Below are 19,408 nucleotides of genomic sequence, written 5' to 3'. Positions count from 1 at the left end.
AACAGTCAAACCTCTAGCAGCCTGCCCCTGAAACATGCCCCAGCACACCCCTGCTCTGAGCCCCCGTACCGTGACTTTCTGCCTGGACCATGTGACAACTTTATTGACGTTCTGCTTCCCCTACAATCTGTGTTCACACAGCAGCTGGATTAATCCTTGAAAATGGCAGTCAAAACATTTCACTCCTGCTTACAAATTCTGAAAGATACACATGACTTGGCCCCATCCATCTCTTGGCATCGTCTTCTATCACCCCCCCGCACTTGGTACAGTCACACCAGTCTTTTGTGCCTTGGACAGGACAAGCTAATTTTTACCTGAGGGCAACATACTTAATGTACTTGCCTGTCTCTCTCCTTTTTTTTTTCCCTCTTTAAACTTCTTTAACAACAACAGTAACTGTTTACTACAACCATTTAATGATGAGTAACAGCTTTTTAAAACTTGGAATGAAATCCAACCGTAAGAGCACAGGCTTTGATAACCAGTAAACTGACTTTCAAAGGAACGAAGACGTGACAACTACGCATGCACGCGGAAAACAGCAAATATCAGGTTTCTTGGCTGACTTCCACGCATCAGGCTGAAACATAGGAAACTGCCAATATACGGACATTTTTGCCCTACAAGGAAAAAACCAAAACAAAAACCCCACCGAACCCAGCAATTTCAGATGGCTCAACTTATTTTTAAAAACATCATTTGAAAAGTAATGGATATCTGCAGAAATGAATAGAAACGGGTAGCACCTCACTGAAGTGAATGTGAATCGACAGTTATTGCATCCTCAGAAGCGGGTTTAGAGTATTCCATTCATTTTAACTACAATAAATAACAACAGTTTTTAAAACTGTAAATTATGGAAAATCTCAAAAGTATAGATGGAGGAGCATAATGAACCCATGTGCCCATCACCCAGTTTCACCCGCTAACTCACAGCCAGCTGAGTGTTACCTAGAGCCCCATTTTCTTCCCCTCAGCCTTTATTAGTATGAAGTAAATCCCAGACATCTCACCATTTCATCCACGGATCTTCCAGCATAAAGCTCTAAAACATAAACCATAGCCATAATAACATTATCGTGTCTAAAAAATTAATTCCTTTATATCATTGAATAGAGAGCTAGTGTTCAAGATCCAGCCTAATAAAGTTGCCAAAAAACCCTGTGAATCTCGTCCAGCCTCCAGACCCAAGCACCATTTCACAGGAAGTAACAGGGCGCTACACTGCGGGGATCTCCAAAGGACCAACGATCTGCTTTGTTCATCAACTGTACTATGAGGGGAAATAAAAGAGGGGCGGTCCTGGGAGGGCAATTTATAGATACAGAGGCTGAAGAGAACTACCAGCCGACCTCAGTGAGTGAGGCTGACTTGATCCTGATTCAAAGAAACAAACGTAAAAACAGACATTTATGAGGCTTCTTCAGAAAGGCATTTCCTGACTATCGAACCTAAATCAGCTTCCCTGATTACTGCCACATCATCCTGCTTTACTGTCTTCATAGTACTTAAATTAACTATTTGAAATGAAACTGTTTTAATAAGGACTGACACCCCTCCCCACCCCGCCAAATGTAAGCTCTACGGACACAGCCACTTTTGTCTGTCTTACTCATTACTGAATCCCGGCATGAATGTTAAATTAATTTTCACAGTCCTGGTTCTCTACTGCCATTTTAACAACATTAAATCTTCTGATCCATAAACCCAGCATGCCCTTCCACTTATTTAGATCACCTTTAATTTCTTTAAACAATGTTTCACTGTATTCAGAGCACACGTTTTGCACTTCTGTTAAATGTATTTCTAAGTATTTTACTCCTTTTCATGATACTGAAAATGAATTGTTTTCTTAATTTCATTTTCAGATGGTTTGTTGAAAATGTACAGAAATACAATTAATTTTTATATATTGATCTTGCATCCTGAAAACTTGCTGGTCCCATTCATTAGTTCTAGTTCTGTAGTGGATTCCTTTGGGATTCCTATATACATGATCATGTTACCTGCCGATGCATAGTTTTACTTCCTCCTTGCCAATCTGGATGCCTTTATTTCATTTCTTGCCTAAATGACCTCGCTAGACACAACATATGCTCTTGAGAGCCACCCCTATGGTTGCATGCCATTAGCCGTCCTTCCCTTCTTGTTGCTGAATAGTATTCCACTGTGTGAGGACGCCAGGGTCTACTATTCCCCTGCCGATGAACATCTGGACTGTTTCCAGGTGTGGGCTATCATCAACAAAGCTGCTATGAACATTCTGATAGAAGTCTGTCTGTGAGTATACATTTTCATTTCTTTTGGGTGAATACCTAGGACTAGAATTGCTAAACCCTAAAATTAGTGTATATTTAACTTACTGAGAATTTGCCAAATGGTCTTCCAAAGTGGCCACACCATTTTACCTTCCCACCAGCCAGCGACGCGTTAAGAGATCTAGTCACTCTAGATCTTTTCCACATTTGGTCTTGTTGGTTCTTAAATTTCAGTAATCCTACAGGTATGACATAGTATCTCATGGTTTTAATCTGCATTTCTCTGATGACTAACAATGCTGAGCAAGTTTTCATGTGCTTATTGGCCGTCTGCATAGCCCCTTTTGTAAAGTAGCTGTCCAAGTATTTTGCTTATTTTAATATTGAGGTGTCTTTTTATTTTTGAGTCATAGGAGTTCTTTATGTATTCTGCACAGAAGTCCTTTAATTTATGTATTGTAAAAATTTTCTCCCAGTCTATACCTTGCCTTTTCATTTTCATAACAAAGTCTTTTGATGAGCATAAGTTTGTGATTTTAATGAAATCCGGTTTTTCAATTTCTTCTTTTATGGTTAGTGCTTTTTTGTGTTCTAAGAAATCTTTGTCTTCCTAATGGTTTCTTCACAGTGGCATTATTGACATTTTGGGCCACATAATTCTTTGTTTTGGAGGGCTGTAGGATGTGTAGCCTCTACCCACGAGATGCCAGTAGCGTCCCCCACTCATGAGGATCAAAGGTGTCTCCAGACGTTGTGATTGTGAAATTTCCCCGGGGAACGTGTCTCCAGATGTTGTGATTGTGAAATTCCCCCGGGGGGCAAAATCGATACCGGTTGAGAAGCACTGATTTACTCCAAGGTAGCAAAGATGTTCTTTTTGCCTTTTTGCTACGGTTGTCATATATTTAATACCTTGTTATTAACTGCACAATACATTGTTTCTCTTTATGTCATCAATATTCTTTCTTCAGATGCTTTAAAATTTATTTTCTTTTTGTATTTGGTTTTCAGAAGCTTAACCAGGGTGTGTCCAGGGGTGGTTTTCTGAGGTTCACAGAGTGTCTTGGATTTGTGGATTCCTGTTCTTCAACAAATTTGAAAAAGCCTGGCCATTGTCTCTTCAAAAAATTTTTTTCTCACCAATTCTGTCTCCTCTCCTTTTGGGACTCTGATTGCATTATGCTGAATTGCTTGATACTGTTGCACAGGTCACTGATGTTCCGTCCAATTTTTTTTCAGTCTCTCGGAGCTTCATTTTAGGTAATTTCTATTGACATATTTTCAAGTTCACTGTTCTTCTCTAGTATTCACTCTGCTGTTTAACCTGTCTAATCGTTTTTTATTTTGGATATTAGATTTAAACTTCAGATACAGACTGACTTTCTATTTGTTTCTGTAATTCCCATTTCTCTTCTGAGATTCCTTATTCAACCATTCTTTTATTTTCCTGTAAATCCTTGAGCACAACAGTTATTATAAAGTCTCTACCTGTTAGTTCTAATACCGGATCATCTGTAGGTTATTTTTTTGCTGATTTCTAAAGTATGACCGTAGGTCCCCCTTTTCATTTTGATTCTTCATGTGTTACATACCTTTTTTTGTTTGTTAGGTATACTGGACTTTATACAGAGGAACGGTGGTGTGGTGACTGAGGAACGCTAGCGTGTTCCCCAGAGAGTGAGAGACCACTCTCGTCTGTGTCCTAAAGTGAGGAGGCAATTATTCAGATCGCCCTAAGTGTCCAGTTGATCGGGAACTGGTTCACAGATTTAGACCGAACTCACCTCTGGTTAGCCAAACACTGTCTTTGCTTAGGGCTTAGGTTATTTGTCATGTAAGTGTTGGAGCCTGGAGCCAGAAGGCAGTTAGGCTGGAGTGCTACCTTTGGATTCAACAGTTTCAGGGAACAGGAGGTTGCAAGACTGCAAGTTCTTTCTGCTTTACTTTCTTTCTCTCAGCAAAATTGGGGGAGAGGTGAATAGAGGATTCTTATACTGAACTTGCAAGTCTTTCAGACTCCAATTTGTTGTTGTTGTTGTTTTTTTAAAAGCAGCTTTACTGGGATATAATTCATATACCACACAACTCACTGATTTAAAGTATAAAATTCAGGACTTCCCTGGTGGCACAGTGGTTAAGAATCCGCCTGCCAATGCAGGGGACACGGGTTCGAGCCCTGGTCCAGGAAGATCCCACATGCCGCGGAGCAACTAAGCCCGTGCGCCACAACTACTGAGCCTGCGCTCTAGAGTGCGCGAGCCACAACTACTGAAGCCCGCGCACCTAAAGCCTGTGCTCCTCAACAAGAGAAGCCATCACAATGAGAGGCCCACGCACCACAACGAAGAGTGGCCCCTGCTCACCGCAGCTAGAGAAAGCCCGCATGTGGCAACGAAGACCCAACGCAGCCAAAAATAAATAAATAAAAAATAAATTTATAAAGTATAAAATTCAACGGTTTTGGTATATTACATCTTTAAGTTTTAAAACGTGTGGTAAAATATGTATGACATAAAACTTGCCCTTTTAATCATCTTTTAGTATACAATTGAGTGGCATTAATTATATTCACAATGTTGTCCAACAATTACCACTATTTCTAAAATTTTTCATCACCGAAACCGAAATTCTGCAACCATTAAACAAGAACTCCCTGGTCCCTCCTCCCCCCAGTTCCTGGTAGGCTCTAATCTACTTCCTGGCTCTATGGATTTACCTATTCTAAACATTCCATATAAGTGGAATCATACAATATTTGTCCTTTTATATCTGGCTTATTTTACTTAACATAAGGTATTCACGATTTATTCATGTGTAATATGAATCACAACCGTATTCCTTTTGAAGGCTGAATAATATTCCTATGTATGAACAGACCACCTTTTGTTTATCCAATCCTCTGCTGATGAACACTGGGTTGTTTCCATCTTTTGGCCACTGTGAATAATGCTGCAATGAGCAGTGGTGACCAAGTGTCTGAGTTCTACTGCTGGGTCATATGACAGTTCTGTGTTTAGCTTTTCAAGGAACCTGTTTTCCACAATGGCTGTACCATTTTCCATTCCAACCAGCAATATACGACGGTTCCGAGCTCTCCAATCTTTGTCAATACTTGTTATTCTTTGTTTTTTTTTTTTTTAATTATAGCCCTCCTAGTGGTTGTGGAGTGGTATCTCATTATGGTTTTGATTTTCATTTTCCTAATGTTTATAATACTACTGATTATCTTTTTGTGTGTTTATTGGTCATTTGTTTGCCCTCATTGTTGCCAATAGCTTCCTCTGGCTTCTCCAGCCAGTAAATTTCCTTCGGCAAGGCCTCTCCTCCACTTCCTAAACCCAGACCTGACATTTGCCCCCAAAAGCTGCTGTACCATCAAGCTCACCTACGATTAACTCCCCTGTCTGGAAATCAACAAGGCTTTCTGCCATGTTTTGATGGTCCCATTGTGACAGATTATATTTTCCAAAGATGGTCACAGTAGTATTTCTAGACCTAAATGCTCTTCTAGAGCAAGAGGTGAAGTCTATTCCCCTCCCCTTGAAACTGGGTGGGGCTTTGTGACTGCCTTGAACAAGAAGATGCAGTATACATGATGCTCTGTGACTTCTGAGGACAGGTTCTGCCTGGCTCCCTCTCTTTCTTAGAATATTCTTCCGTGGAATCCAGCCACCATGATGTAAGGAAGCTCAGGCCATACAGAGAAGCCACATGTAGATGTTGTAGCCAAGAGTTCCAGTTAAGGTTGGAACTAACAGCCAAGCCAACCACTGGAGAATGCTACTGAGTTTTGGGGTAATTTGTTACACAGCACTAGATAATTCTAATATCCACAGAATTAGTGTGATTTTCACACCATCTGGATTTTTCTTGGTATTATGATGAAAATGAAGTTCTTCTATATCCTGGCCAGATCTACCTGTATCCTTAGATTTTTCTGAGAATACCCCCTACTACCTGAAAATTCATTCATTTTTACAATGCTTGTCCTGTGCTAGCCACAGTCCTAAGCACTGGGGATACAGCAACAAATATAACAGATAAAGCCCCTGCCATGACAGAAAAAAAATTCATTTGAATTTCTAGCCCCTCCAATTGCAAATATAATTTCTGTGAAGGAAGAACATGAGGTGCAGGGCAGTAACCAATATGGAATTTATCACAGTAAGCTTTAAATCTCTTTGCTCAAATTATGCCTGCGAGAGAGAGAAAAAATTTATGCCTGTGAAAGTCACGCATGTAGCTCTAATTTGTTCATTTCCACAACGTAGTAACGTTCTACTACAGAGTAATGTAAGTTCATCTGCCCAGTGGAATGGCCATAGCCGTCTGGGTTGCTTCTAGTCCTGTTATTGTAACAGTGTACCCTGGCGCACAGGTGCATCAGTTTCTCTAAAGAACAAACTAGGAGTGGTTCTTCTCTAAAGAACAAACTAGATCACACCAGACTATCTTCCAAGGTGGTGTGCAAACCTATGCCCCAGCTAAGAGTGTACGTGAGTTTCTGTGGCTCTGCATATCTGCTGACATTTGGTATTGCTGGGCTTTTAAATTTCTGCTGCGTTACAGGTGTGCATCTCTTAGTGGTTTTACTTTGTGTTACTAATTAAGTTGAATATGTTTATGGTCCTCTGGCTATCCTTTTTAAAAAATGTTTTCTTATTTCTCTCTTTTCCTAAATTGTGCTAAAATATACATGGAACTTACCATTTTAAGCTTTTTTTCCCCCATGCGTCTGGGGCATGAACCAGGCATGGGCACAAACCAAAAGCCAAGCTGGGATAAACAAGGAGTTGCTTTGTCCCCGGCTGATATGAGACAGGCACCAGCAACTAGGTGCCACTCGACCCAGGTCAGGGGCAACATTTTAAGGATTTTAAGTGTATAATTCAGTAGCATTGAGTACATTCCACAATGCTGTGTAACCAACACTACCCTTTTTTATGAAGTCTCTTGTCCTTTTTCTTTCTGTTGTGTTTTCTATTAAGTTTTCTATGTACAGAGCTCAATGAATTTTGACATATAACTGTTTATGATGTTCAACTTTTTTTTTCTTTTTTTTTGGCTGCGTTGGGTCTTCGTTGCTGCGTGTGGGGGCTTTTTCTAGTTGTGGCGAGCGGGGGCTACTCTTCGTTGCGGTGCACGGGCTTCTCATTGCGGTGGCTTCTCTTGTTGTGAAGCACAAGCTCTAGGCGCGTGGGCTCAGTAGCTGTGGCACACAGGCTTAGTTACTCCGCCGCATGTGGGATCTTCCCGTACCTGGTATTTTCAAGTTTGTCTTTTATTTCTTTACGGCACGTAAAACACAGCTGTTTTATAGTCTAGGAAGTCTTTGGAAATGTGTGTCTCATGTTTATTCTGGCTCTTGATCATAGTTCCTTGTTTCCTGTTGTGATGAATTTACGTGTGGGAATCAACGTCCTTAAAAATTATCTGAGGCCTACAGTTACTTTTCTTCAGAGTGGCCTGTGCTCTTCTGCCAGACATCTGGAGACACCGCCATCCTCTGATCGGGTCAAGCCGCATTCTTAGGCCGAGACCGGTGAATCTGGAGTCACAGCTTCTCGTGGGGATGGTCTCTTTTAGCCCTCCCACTTTGTTCACGTCTTGGTGAATGACGTCTGCCCCTCTGCCCTTTTGGTGTTGTTAACATAGTCAATTCAGGTGCTCTCAGATTAGTAGATGCTCTCAGGGCAGAACTGGCTTCTGTGCTCCACTCACTTCTACAGGTTCCCATTTTCCCTTTAATCTGGTTTGGTTAAATACCTTATTAGTTTATAAGTGCTTTTGAAACTATGGTTTGTACGTTTTATGTAGCCATTTTTAGCTGTTTTCAGTGGGGAACTTGAAAACCAGAAGTTCTGTTTCTCGGTCAAGGATCACTGACTAGGGCAGGGCCCATCTTCTAAGGGAAAAGGTGATAAAGAAAATCTCCTACTGAAGACTTGGAAGAAACATAATATGGCTACCACTTTCTTAACTACTGGACAAGTACCAACCCCACCTTTAGAAAGTCACAATCGTTTCCAATATGTCAGAGTACCTTATGAAGCTACTGTGATCTAAATGCAGCAGCTAGCGTTTACAACAGTAAATTTAACCCCTCTGGGTCCTCCGTGTCCTCATCTGTCAAATGGGGATAATAACAGCGTTACCTTATACAAGTACTAATGATTCCAGGACTCAGTGCGTGTACAGCACTTAAAACCACACCCAGCACATAGATAACCACTAGCTAGACAAAGTGAAACGGCTCAGGTCACCGAAAGGTCCCTGGACTATATACTGCTTCGCACAGGGGCCACATACAGTTTCTGTTGCATATTCTTCTTCATCTTGTTTAAACAACGACTTAAACAAATAAAAACTTTTAGCTCAACGGCCTTAAAAAAAAAAAAAAAAAAAGGCCAAGGAGCAGATTTAACCCATGGGCCATAGTTTGCCAATCCCTGGCCTAACAACAGGCAGAAGATTGATGGAAATCAGGCAATGTGCTTTAAAGTGCTTCCCGAGAGGACTTTCACACAAGGATCAAAACTGTAGTGATTCTCTCAAATCAGAGGCTGAGACTTCTGCATCCCCAAGGGAGCTACAGAAGGCAGAGCTTGAGAACAACAGGGCTGTTTGTTGGGGCTGGTTACATCCTACAGGACCGGTTACATCCTACGGGAACATGACTGATTGCATCCTATAGGAACGACGCAAATGGGTTTGATACATGTTGACATGAATAGAGGCAAACATCCATATTTACCTGGCCAAAGACTGTTCCACCAGTACTGGCTGCTTGACCAAACAAAGAACCAGTATTACTAGACCCAAAACCTGTAAAATAAAAAGAAAACCAAAGTTTAATTTGGATGAACCTTCTATAATATCAAAGTTTTGTTTTTTACTTTTTAAATGGCATTCAGGTGTGCTAAAGTGCCTCACAATAAATCAACTCATGAAGAAAATCTGTTTTCCTACCTAGGAAATGGAGAAAATTATGAGTAAATAATTTAAAGAAACTCTTTTTTTTCATTGCTAGAATTTTATAATAGTAAAAAAAAGTCCCAAAGTCCCAAGGACTGAATCCTTGTCTCCTACCAAACCCCAGGTGGGTGAGGACTCTCAGCGTAGCTCCCCTAGACTTACAGCTGCCAAGAAGTGCTTCCAGTGACTGACTTAAAATCATGAATATTCCTACTCCCTGGTTACCTCTAATCTCAAATACCAGATTCCTTCAGGGTAGTTTATCTTTCTTCTAGGTGGCATAACGTGGTTGAGGTGCTGAGTTAACAGGGCCTGGGAAAATCAGGAAGAACTATATTTTACAACAAAAGAGCCCTAGATGAGGAGCTGGAGGACAAGAGTTCCACGCTCATTTCTGCTACTGGTCTAGGCAGGGGAGCTCAGGCAAGGCTCAGTTCCTCAACCAGCGCTGGAGGAGGCTGCTCAGGTTATCTTTCCACCTAGCTCCTGTAGGAAAGAAGGGTTTTTCAGAGGTTCTCAGTTGTACTGAAATAGTTTTGATTATACTTGTGAACGAGGATTCTCAAGTTTTGACGGCAGAACAAAAAGATGCACTAGCGATAGCGTTAACTATCCTACTCTCTTTTAAGACCCACAAGGCCTCTTCCCTGCCCGTTCTCTAGACCAACTTATCACATCTCCTCCCGTCACTCAAACAGGCCAAGCAGCCTCTTCACAGGGCATCAGGTGGATCCCAAAACTGTCGTGCACCACTGTGTTCTTGTAGTGGAACATAGTGGGAGCTTCACAAACATTTGTTGAAGGCAGGAAGGAAATGACTTCCTTTCTAATAAGTTATGAACCAGTTTCAAATAAATTTTCACCAAAGGAATGAACGCGCAGTTACTTGTAATCCTGTCCACCAAATCATTGATCTTTGATTCCGCCCCCCATCCCCTGAGCCTGATGGCTGAAGAAATGCCTTTCATAAGATAACCATGGAGAAAGGAAAATTAGAAGAGATACTCGAGTTGTCCTGTCTACTGGCTTTAGGAGCAAAAGCAGCTGCTAAGCTTGGACATGCAATAGTGAGGATTACATTTTACTTTCAAAAATAGTAAAATTTAAAGATTTGTTTCTTTAAAAGAATTACACTGGGGCTTCCCTGGTGGTGCAGTGGTTGAGAGTCCGCCTGCCGATGCAGGGGACGCGGGTTCGTGCCCCGGTCCGGGAGGATCCCACATGCCACGAAGCGGCTGGGCCCGTGAGCCATGGCCGCTGAGCCTGCGCGTCCGGAGCCTGTGCTCCGCAACGGGAGAGGCCACAACAGTGAGAGGCCCACGTACCGCAAAAAAAAAAAAGAATTACACTGAAAATAGAAAAATAATCCAACTTCTCAAATGTCACTATTTGCCCTTCTAGAAAGCAAGGTGGTGTCAGCGGAAATATGAAATACCGGCAGCGCAGAGGAGGATGAGGAGCTCTGGAGTCTAGTCCTGGCTCCAGTAGTGGCACTAAATGACATTAGATCAGTCACCTCGAGGCCTGACAGGTTTGGACATAATGACCTCCAAAGCACCTTGCAAATGTAAAATTTCATACTTATGAGTCATTCGTTATTTGCCATGACTTTACATCTGTTTTTCTCCCCCCATGAAACTGGCACTCCGGTGGCTAGGAGAGTGGAGAACTTGCTGAGAAGCACAACTGGAGCTGCAGTGATTAGACCAAAGAAATGCCCGAGACTGCCAGTGGCCAGGCTCCCTTCCGGACTTTCCAGAGCCTCTTCTGTTTTCCTTTCCTTTCTTTTAATCACCAAACGAATGCAGATTTGCTGCAAATGTTTCAAATAATACAGAGGACAACAAAGTAAAAATCTTCTATAAATTCTTACCTGAAGCTTGACAAAAGCTAAACCCAGAGGATGGCGCTGTCGTGGTGGTGGCTGAGGTGCCACCGAACACAGAGCTTCCCTGCCCAAAGCCAGGACTCTGGCCAAAAGCAGGAGGGCTGCTCTGGCCAAAGAGCCCCCCTCCAGTGTTGGCAGAAGACTGTCCAAATGAGAAGGAGCTGGAGCTACTGGCGCTTGAAGATGCACCGAACACGTTCCCGCTGGTGGACGCGGGGGTGGGGGACGCGGACTGACCAAAAGCCGGCACGGAGCTGAAGCCGGGCTGACTGAAGGAAAAGCCGCTCGCGGGGCTGCTGGTCGGCTGCCCGAAGGCCGGGGCCTGCCCAAAGCTCGTCTGTCCAAAGACCGTCGGGGCGGAGGTGCCAAACGCTGGGCTGCCGAACCCCGAGCCGCTGACCTGCGGCGCGGCAGCCGCCGTGCTGGCGATGCCGCCCGCCTGCTGTCCGAACAGGCTCGGGGCAGTGCTGGCGGCCACCTGCCCAAACATGGGGGTCGCCGAGGGGGCGGTGGCTGTGTGGCCGGTGAGCTGGCTGAAAGCCGAGCTAGAGCTGGCGGCCGGCGGCTGAGTAAAGACAGGCGAGCCCGAAGTGACCGCCCCAAACACTGCGGGCTCCGTGGCTGGGCCTGGAGCATCACCGGAAACAGCGCTGGAGGCGGCGGGAGGCCTGGATGTCTCCGGGGCCACGGGGCCGGCACCTGGGACGGCAGGTGCTACGACAGCAATCTGCCCAGGCGCTGCCGGGGTGGGGGCAGGGGACGGCGGTTCGGTCTTGGCGTCCGGGGCCCCGGTGGCTGCCGGAGTGGCCTCCGCGGACGGCGCTAGGACGGTGGCACTGGGCGCCGCTGTACCAGGGCTGCTGGCCGCAGGCTGGACGAGAGCGGGCTCCTTCTTCACGGAGTCAGATGTTTGAGAAGGAGCCTGGGGAAGCTGGGCGGATGGCTGCTGCCCTAGGAGGGAGGCCGTTGACACCAAGGCCTCACTACCACCTGGCTTCTCAGGCAGAGCCGATGACGCGGCTGCTTCCGTGCTTTTAGCGGAGGACGTGGGCACGCTGGGAGCACATGCTGAACTCAGGAGGCTGCCAAACGACAAGGCGGGGAGGGATGTAGGAAGGGGTGTGGCAGCGGCAGCGGCAGAGGACGGCGCTGTACTACTTGTCTGCTGGCCTCCGAACGGAAAACTGGTCTTGCTACCGCTTAGCGATAGCCCCGCAAAACTGATTACGCTGGAGGGTCCCCCACTGGTGAGCGGCAGGCTGCCAAAGACGCCTGTCGAGGAACTGCCGGGGCTGGGGCCGGCCGCAGCCGCCAGGGTCACTGCGGTGGCAGCCACAGAGGAGGTCACGGGAGGCTCCGCGGGCTTCCCCAGCACCACGGGGCCGGTGAAACTAAACCCGGAGGGGACGGCCGGAGCCTTGGTGGGCTGTGCACTAGCACCAGTCCCGCCTGGGGATGAAGCCTTACTGGCTGCCTTTGTAGAATCATCGGCTTGGCCAACCCGCAGTCCTGAAAAACTTCCTAGAGTCTCTCCAGCCAGAGAACTTGGAAACAGAAGCTCTCCCAACTTGGACGGCGGAGCTTCCACCTTGCCAGAGGGGGTGGAAAGAGCAATTCCAGAAGGTGCCACGGGCCTGCCGCCGGATGGAGCAGACTCCCCAGGAGAGGGACCAGCAGCTCCCATGCTACTTGACGTCGTCATTCCCGAGGGAGGTGAGCTTTCAGGAATGGCCTCGTAAAAAGGTTTGCCTGTCCCGCCAAAGGAGAATGTGTCCAGCTGGCTTGACTCTTTGCCGGGGGGTGCTGCCACTAGCAAGAAAAATAAATTAGGAAATGGACTGGATTTCACAAAATATGACCTATCACAGTCTCACTGACTTTTCTAAGCCGAAGCCTCTCTCCTCCCTTGATACTGTCAGGGACAGCTTGTTCTGACAGCAGCAGACAGAACAAATGCTTCTCCGCAGGAACGTTAGCTCTGAGTCATCTCACTGAGGTGGGATGAACGAATGTTCTCTTTATGACCATTAAATAATAACAAATACATCTCTATCTAGAGTACATGAAATTAACCTAGTGGCCCAAAAGAGAAAGAAAAGGCATCTTCCCACATTTCCCCCGTGTGTGTGCCACAATAACATTCCTGGCAACAGTACTAGCCTATGGACCTCCTGAGAGACCAGGAATTGATCCTTTTTTTTTGGCCGCACCTTGCGGCTTGTGGGATCTTAGTTTCCCAACCAGGGATTGAATCCAGGCCCTTGACAGTGAGAGCACGGAGTCCTAACCACTGGACCACCAGGAATTCCTCCTTTGGTTTTATGGACAGATAAGAGTGTCAATCCACAGGCAATCATTTTTACCTATAATTAAGGGCTACTTCCTAGTGCTCTCCTCACTAAGTGCTTTCATGGCAGCAGTGTGGCCAGATGGTCAAGGACATACGTGGGCTCTGAGGCTGGGGGCTCTGCCACTTGCTGGCTGTGCAACTCTGGAAAAGTTAATTGACTTCTCTGGGCTTCAATTTCTCCATTTGGAAGAGAGAGCTAATAACAGTACGTACCTCACAGAGTCGTTACGAAGATTAAATGAAATACAGGTAAAGCATTCACAAGGCCTGGTCAAAAAACTGATCAATAAAGACTAATTTGACACTTACAAACTGAAATTGGTCTATCGAAAGTGGTTGATGTTTCTAACTCCATGCTGTTTTAAAAAGTCTGTCTAGGGGCTTCCCTGGTGGTGCAGTGGTTGAGAGTCCGCCTGCCGATGCAGGGGACACGGGTTCGTGCCCCGGTCCGGGAGGATCCCACATGCCGCGGAGCGGCTAGGCCCGTGAGCCATGGCCGCTGAGCCTGCGCGGTCCGGAGCCTGTGCTCCGCAACGGGAGAGGCCACAACAGTGAGAGGCCCGCATACCGCCAAAAAAAAAAAAAAAAGTCTGTCTATCACAAACGCCTGAGAACACTGCAAAGCCCCTACTATATACAGGCAATTCCCAGAAGCCCCTCTTTGTACCACTGGTGTCGTACTGAGCTGTTGACGGTGTTGGATCGTTGTCTATTCTTGTATTAATGAAAATGTTTATGGAATTACTACTGTGTTTTATTACTAATTTATTTCATTGAGGATTTTTGAAATTATTCTGTTCCTCTCCAATCTTTTTATATCATTGAGTTGTTTTTCTTCTAGAAAGTGAGACTGGGGAGAGGGTGGGCCTCAAGGGTATTCAGCCACATCTAAGTGGGCAGAACAGTTGAAGAATCACTGTTCCAGAGAGAAAGGACTGAGATCAACAACCCTTTAAGTGCCACACACAGCTCAGGTTTAGGAAGTCTGCTATGCTTTCAGCTCCCTAATCTCTTTCCAGGAGGTTTTAGGAGATCTCTTTTTTACTAAAAAAAACTTCTACCACTTGGGTTGACACATAGAAAGCACTCATAAAAATATGTGTTGAATGAAGAGATGAAAAATGGTCATTGTCTTATTTATCATAGGGAAAACCTGGAAAGAGCCTAAATGTCCAAAAGGTGAATAGTTAAATTACGGTATATCCACAAGACAGAAATTATGTGGCCATCAAAAATGACATCTACACAAGATTTTCAATAATACTGGAAAACTCACAAGAGATTGTGTTAAATGAAATGAGTGGAAGCAAAAACCCCAGAAGGAAATATAACCGAATGGCAATGGTTAAGGGTACAATGTGTGATTCTAGAACACATCACTTTTATAATAAAATATAACAATCACTTTTATAATAAAAGCTTTCTTTTTAAAATAAAAGTAAACTTAATTACTTAAACTGAGAACTGGAAGGCACTTAAAAAGTACATCTGGTTTCCTTATAGGTCTTCAAAGTCTTTTAAACATTAAAAACATGCTGGTTGGTAGATCTGTAACAACATGCATGAGACCAGTGTGTTTTCTGCTAGGTTATCAAGGAAAAAAGATGAGTTCAGTCTTTGATATCTATAGCATTAAGTCTATCTCATCCTATGAATTGATAAAATTTTAAATGACATAGGAAAAAGATGGAAAAAAATAATTCACATGTAAACATTCACATTTAAAGCACAGCCTTGCTTTTCTAGAAGCAAATCCTTTCCTTGTACTTAATTATGAAGAGTAGAAGTCCTTCCCCAGTTTCGTAAATCTAGCCTATTTTTAATGCATAATATCAACACCAGGTTAATTGCAGATACTTTAGGCAAGACGCAGCAGCAAGCAAAATGTCAACATATCTGACCCCCGAAACCTGCACTTGTTTAGGGGGAAACACAAAAGTAACACTATGCCATGCAGAGACTGTACCTTGTGTGGCCGTGAAATTAGAAGACGGTGTTGGTGTGACTATCCCAAAATTAAAGCCAGTCCTAGGGAGGGGAAGAAAAGAAGCTAAAAATGAACAAACCCAAGGCACAACATTGCCCTTTTAAAGTACATTTTATAATTCATTCACACAAACTGTTCTCGAGGGACTTACAATCTAGGAGATAAACGTCAACAAAGTGAAAGCACGTTATCTCTGAAGCAGCAGAGCCATCGCAAGCTCTCTAAGCGGGGAGAGACAATTTGTGGGTGAGGTAAGAAGGGAGAAGCAGGTGAGAAGACCTTGGAGGAACAGCTGGGCTTTCCACGGTGGAGGCTGGGGTGGGGACCTATTCCAAGGAAAGCAAAGGAGTAGGAGAAACGCACTGGGAATGTTTCTGTGGGGAGAGTGGCCAGAGCAGATGGCCCACCTAGCGAGCAAGACGAGACAGGCTGGAGAACCTCTATGACCCAGACCGAGACCAAAGAGCATGTCAGGACAGTGCACGCCACAGGGAGGTGACGGACAGCACGGAACAGGCGCCACTGTCTCTGCCGTTCTGACAGAATGCTTAGTTCTGGGCTGGGAAATTTGGTTCAAAAGCTTTTCTTTTCTTTTTTTAAAATTTTGGCCACACCTCGCGGCTTGCGGGATCTCAGTTCCCCAACCAGGGACTGAAGCCGGGCCGTTGGCAGTGAAAGCGCCGAATCCTAACCACTAGACCACCAGGAAACGGCCCTCAAAAACCTTTCTGACTCTTGTCATCACGTCGTCTCTTTCTGTACATTTTCTTTACACCGTGAATGAAGACACCATGGTCAAAGAAGAAAACGCAGCACGAGCTGAGCCAGAACAGACTATTCACTGTGAGAAAAGTTCAAATAGCAAATTTAAAACTCTACAGCTTTAAAATGTAAGGGACCAAGCATACCAAATATGGTAAGAAATGGTAAGGACTGGACTTAGAGTTTTCTTTTTAACCCATCATTGGCTTCGTCAAATGGACCAAGACCACCTAAGAGGTTGTGTTAAACATTTCATCACATCAAAAAAGAAAACAATTCTCTTTCTTTGTCTCAAACTTGGTGAAGAAATTTTATCTAATAGAGGTAAGCCACTGACCCAATGACCCAAACCTTTTCAGGTTATTTTAAAAATGGCAAGAAGACTATCAGTTCACAGAAGTAAAGATTAAAAGATGCAGTAACTCCAGGGCTTCCCTGGTGGTGCAGTGGTTAAGAATCTGCCTGCCAATTCAGGTGACTTGGGTTCGAGCCCTGGTCCGGGAAGATCCCACATGCCACGGAGCAACTAAGCCCATGTGCCACAACTACTGAGCCTGTAGCCTGTGCTCTAGAGCCGTGAGCCACTACTACTGAGCCCGTGAGCCACAACTACTGAAGACCGCGTGCCTAGAGCCCATGCTCCGCAATAAGAGAAGCCACCGCTGGGAGAAGCCCGCACACCGCAACAAAGATTAGCCCCCGCTCGCCGCAACTAGAGAAAGCCCGCGCGTAGCAATGAAGACCCAACGCAGCCAAAATTAAATAAATAAAATAAATAAATCTATTAAGGAAAAAAAAAAAGATGCAGTAACTCCTGGCACTGACCTACTCTTTAAAATTTGCTCCAAACTACCTTTGGGAAGTAGAAAACATAACGATTGACAGTAAAATATATATAATTTCCTCCCCTCAAATTCTATTCTAACCACCTCCTTTCTTTTAAGGGGTTAGGTTGAAGGATGCTCAAGAAACAAATTCACGTCAGGAAAAAGAGATTGTGGTCAATATGATTCCAGTTACAAAAGCATAACCTGAAAGAGCTTAAGAGGCTTTTCTAATGGAACTGAACATGCAACTCTTCACAGTAAAAACAATCTTTGGATGGGTTTTTATCTCAGCCACACAGAGCCTAACTCCACCCCTGAAGGGGAAGGACGCTTTGGCGACTCTCACAGGTTTCAAGATGAGTGCTTATAGCACAGAGAAAAGGCACTCTCCTTCCAAGGTTAATAAAAGCTCCCTTTGGAATGAGGGTTAGAAGACCCTTTTGTTTTTAAAGATGACTCAACTTGACAAGTATAGCCACCATTACTTTTTAAAAAATGAAACAGAAATGTATGTCCCCACATCTATATAAAACCCAAATTTTCAAATGGCTACTGTCTTGATCTCTCAGAAGTTGCATATAACGTGACCTCTCAAGGCAGCAAAGCCAATCCAAACTTCTCACCCAGCCCCCAGATGGTGTCAGAATGAAAACACCTCGGTGTCATAAACCTGATCAACCACAGACTCACTATCCAAAGAAAATGGAGCCTATCCTAAAAAACAAAACAAATAAGCAAGTATGTAATAACACATGTATAAACTTGAATCAAAAAGGGGAAACAGATTTACATTAGGACACTAAACTACTGTCACTATTATCAAACGCATCACTGCAGTGATAAGAACTCTGGCTTCATATAAGTATACCTACTGATGGTAGGATTTGGGACAGCTATCTGTAAGGTTGCTGGTGATGTCACAAAATTTAGTTCACTACTGACCCTGACGGAGAAAATGAGAAAGACTTGCTGAACTGCCCAACAACAGATGGGGTAGACGTCACAGCTGTCTCTATCTTGGTTGCCACTGGTCCTGAAATTATGGAAAAAAATGAGAACATTACAAAAAACCAGTTAGAATCACCATTTTAGTTTAATTCTCTGTGGCAGCGAATGCGTGGTGCCGTGTAGAGCGCAGCCCCAGGTCACGCACTTTCTAGGACAAGTCGGTGGCCGCAGCGCTGCCTAAGTCATGCTGCCTCAAGGTCTCTGAACTTGCTCTCCGGCTCAGTCACTGTCAATTCCAAACCAGGACATGCCACACTTGCCCCTTTGCAGGAAAGAGGTCAAAATAGCTGGAGTGCAGTTCAAATTTAAGGCTTTAAAAGTAGCTTTTACAATTACCGAAAAGTAATATATACCAAAGGAAAAACAAAATTCCAAAGAGAAATAGGTTAACTAAATAGCTCTGAGTAGTGACTTCGTGGCTATTTGCTTTCTCTCCGCATTTCTGTATTTTCCATAGACTTTTTGTATGTAAATAATAGTTCTTTTTTTTTAATTACAGAGGTAACATATGATTGCTGTAATATAGAGAAGTATAGAGAGTTAAAAGTGCAATCCATCATCCTTCCCACGTTCAATATACTGTAACTACTTATTAATAGTCTGGGGTATTACCTACAATCTTTCCCCTATCGCTCTACTTTTAAAAGGAGGAGGGGAATGGGGGAATTACATTTAAAAAGCCCAAATCAGGGATTCCCTGGTGGCGCAGTGGTTGAGAGTCCACCTGCCGATGCAGGGGACGCGGGTTCGTGCCCCGGTCCGGGAAGATCCCACATGCCGCGGAGCGGCTGGGCCCGTGAGCCATGGCCGCTGAGCCTGCGCTTCTGGAGCCTGTGCTCCGCAACGGGAGAGGCCACAACAGTGAGAGGCCCGCGTACCACAAAAAAAAAACAACAAAAAAAACCTTAACAGGGTACAACTGCACAGTGAAGTCTTAGGCTACCATTAAAATGAGTGAGGTAGAGTTGTATCAGATCTGGAGAGATGAACATGATATTTACTTTAGGGGGGGCGGGGAAACAGATTACATATCAATATATACAGGATATGACTATTTTTGTTTAAAAAAACAATACACATCAAACCCCAAGAGATACACATCAAATCGCTGAGGGCTGTTATCTCTGGAACAGGGAACTTATAGGGCAGCTTTCGTTTTCTACATTATATAGCTCTACACCATAGACTTTTTGTGGACTTGTAATAGTTCTATAATCAGAGAAACAATGAAGGTATTTCCATTATTAAGTAATAAGGGAATTATTCTATAGAAGTTTCAGAAATGCATTTTTTTTTTAAAGAAAGTTTTTGCAAACTCTTAAATAGTACTTTTCAGGGAAATTTTCCTAC

The 19,408-nt window shown here is 44.1% G+C and overlaps 1 protein-coding gene and 1 non-coding gene across 10 annotated transcripts in view; both read right to left on the bottom strand.

Annotated features, from left to right (window-relative positions):
* Positions 1-19,408, bottom strand: part of NUP214 (nucleoporin 214) — a 101,813-nt gene that overhangs the window by 18,189 nt on the left and 64,216 nt on the right. For 8 of the 9 annotated variants that reach the window (XM_029201337.1, XM_029201333.1, XM_029201335.1 and 5 more), the window contains 4 exons: positions 17,993-18,083; positions 15,441-15,502; positions 11,110-12,933; positions 9,016-9,086 (listed from right to left, as the gene is read on the bottom strand). In XM_029201337.1, coding sequence (XP_029057170.1) covers positions 9,016-9,086; positions 11,110-12,933; positions 15,441-15,502; positions 17,993-18,083 — 2,048 coding nt within the window. The remainder of the gene's footprint in view (positions 1-9,015; positions 9,087-11,109; positions 12,934-15,440; positions 15,503-17,992; positions 18,084-19,408) is intronic. The other variant, XM_029201336.1, reaches the window with a different exon arrangement.
* Positions 6,989-7,123, bottom strand: LOC114884868. The gene has a single exon (XR_003790933.1). It is a non-coding gene; the product is annotated as a small nucleolar RNA SNORA48 (small nucleolar RNA).

The sequence above is a fragment of the Monodon monoceros genome, unplaced genomic scaffold, assembly GCF_005190385.1.
Source record: "Monodon monoceros isolate NGI ecotype Baffin Bay Population unplaced genomic scaffold, NGI_Narwhal_1 Super_Scaffold_5, whole genome shotgun sequence".
Classification (NCBI taxonomy): domain Eukaryota; kingdom Metazoa; phylum Chordata; class Mammalia; order Artiodactyla; family Monodontidae; genus Monodon; species Monodon monoceros.
The sequence above is the reverse complement of the archived record's forward strand: the minus strand, read 5'-3'. Positions and strand labels throughout refer to the sequence as shown.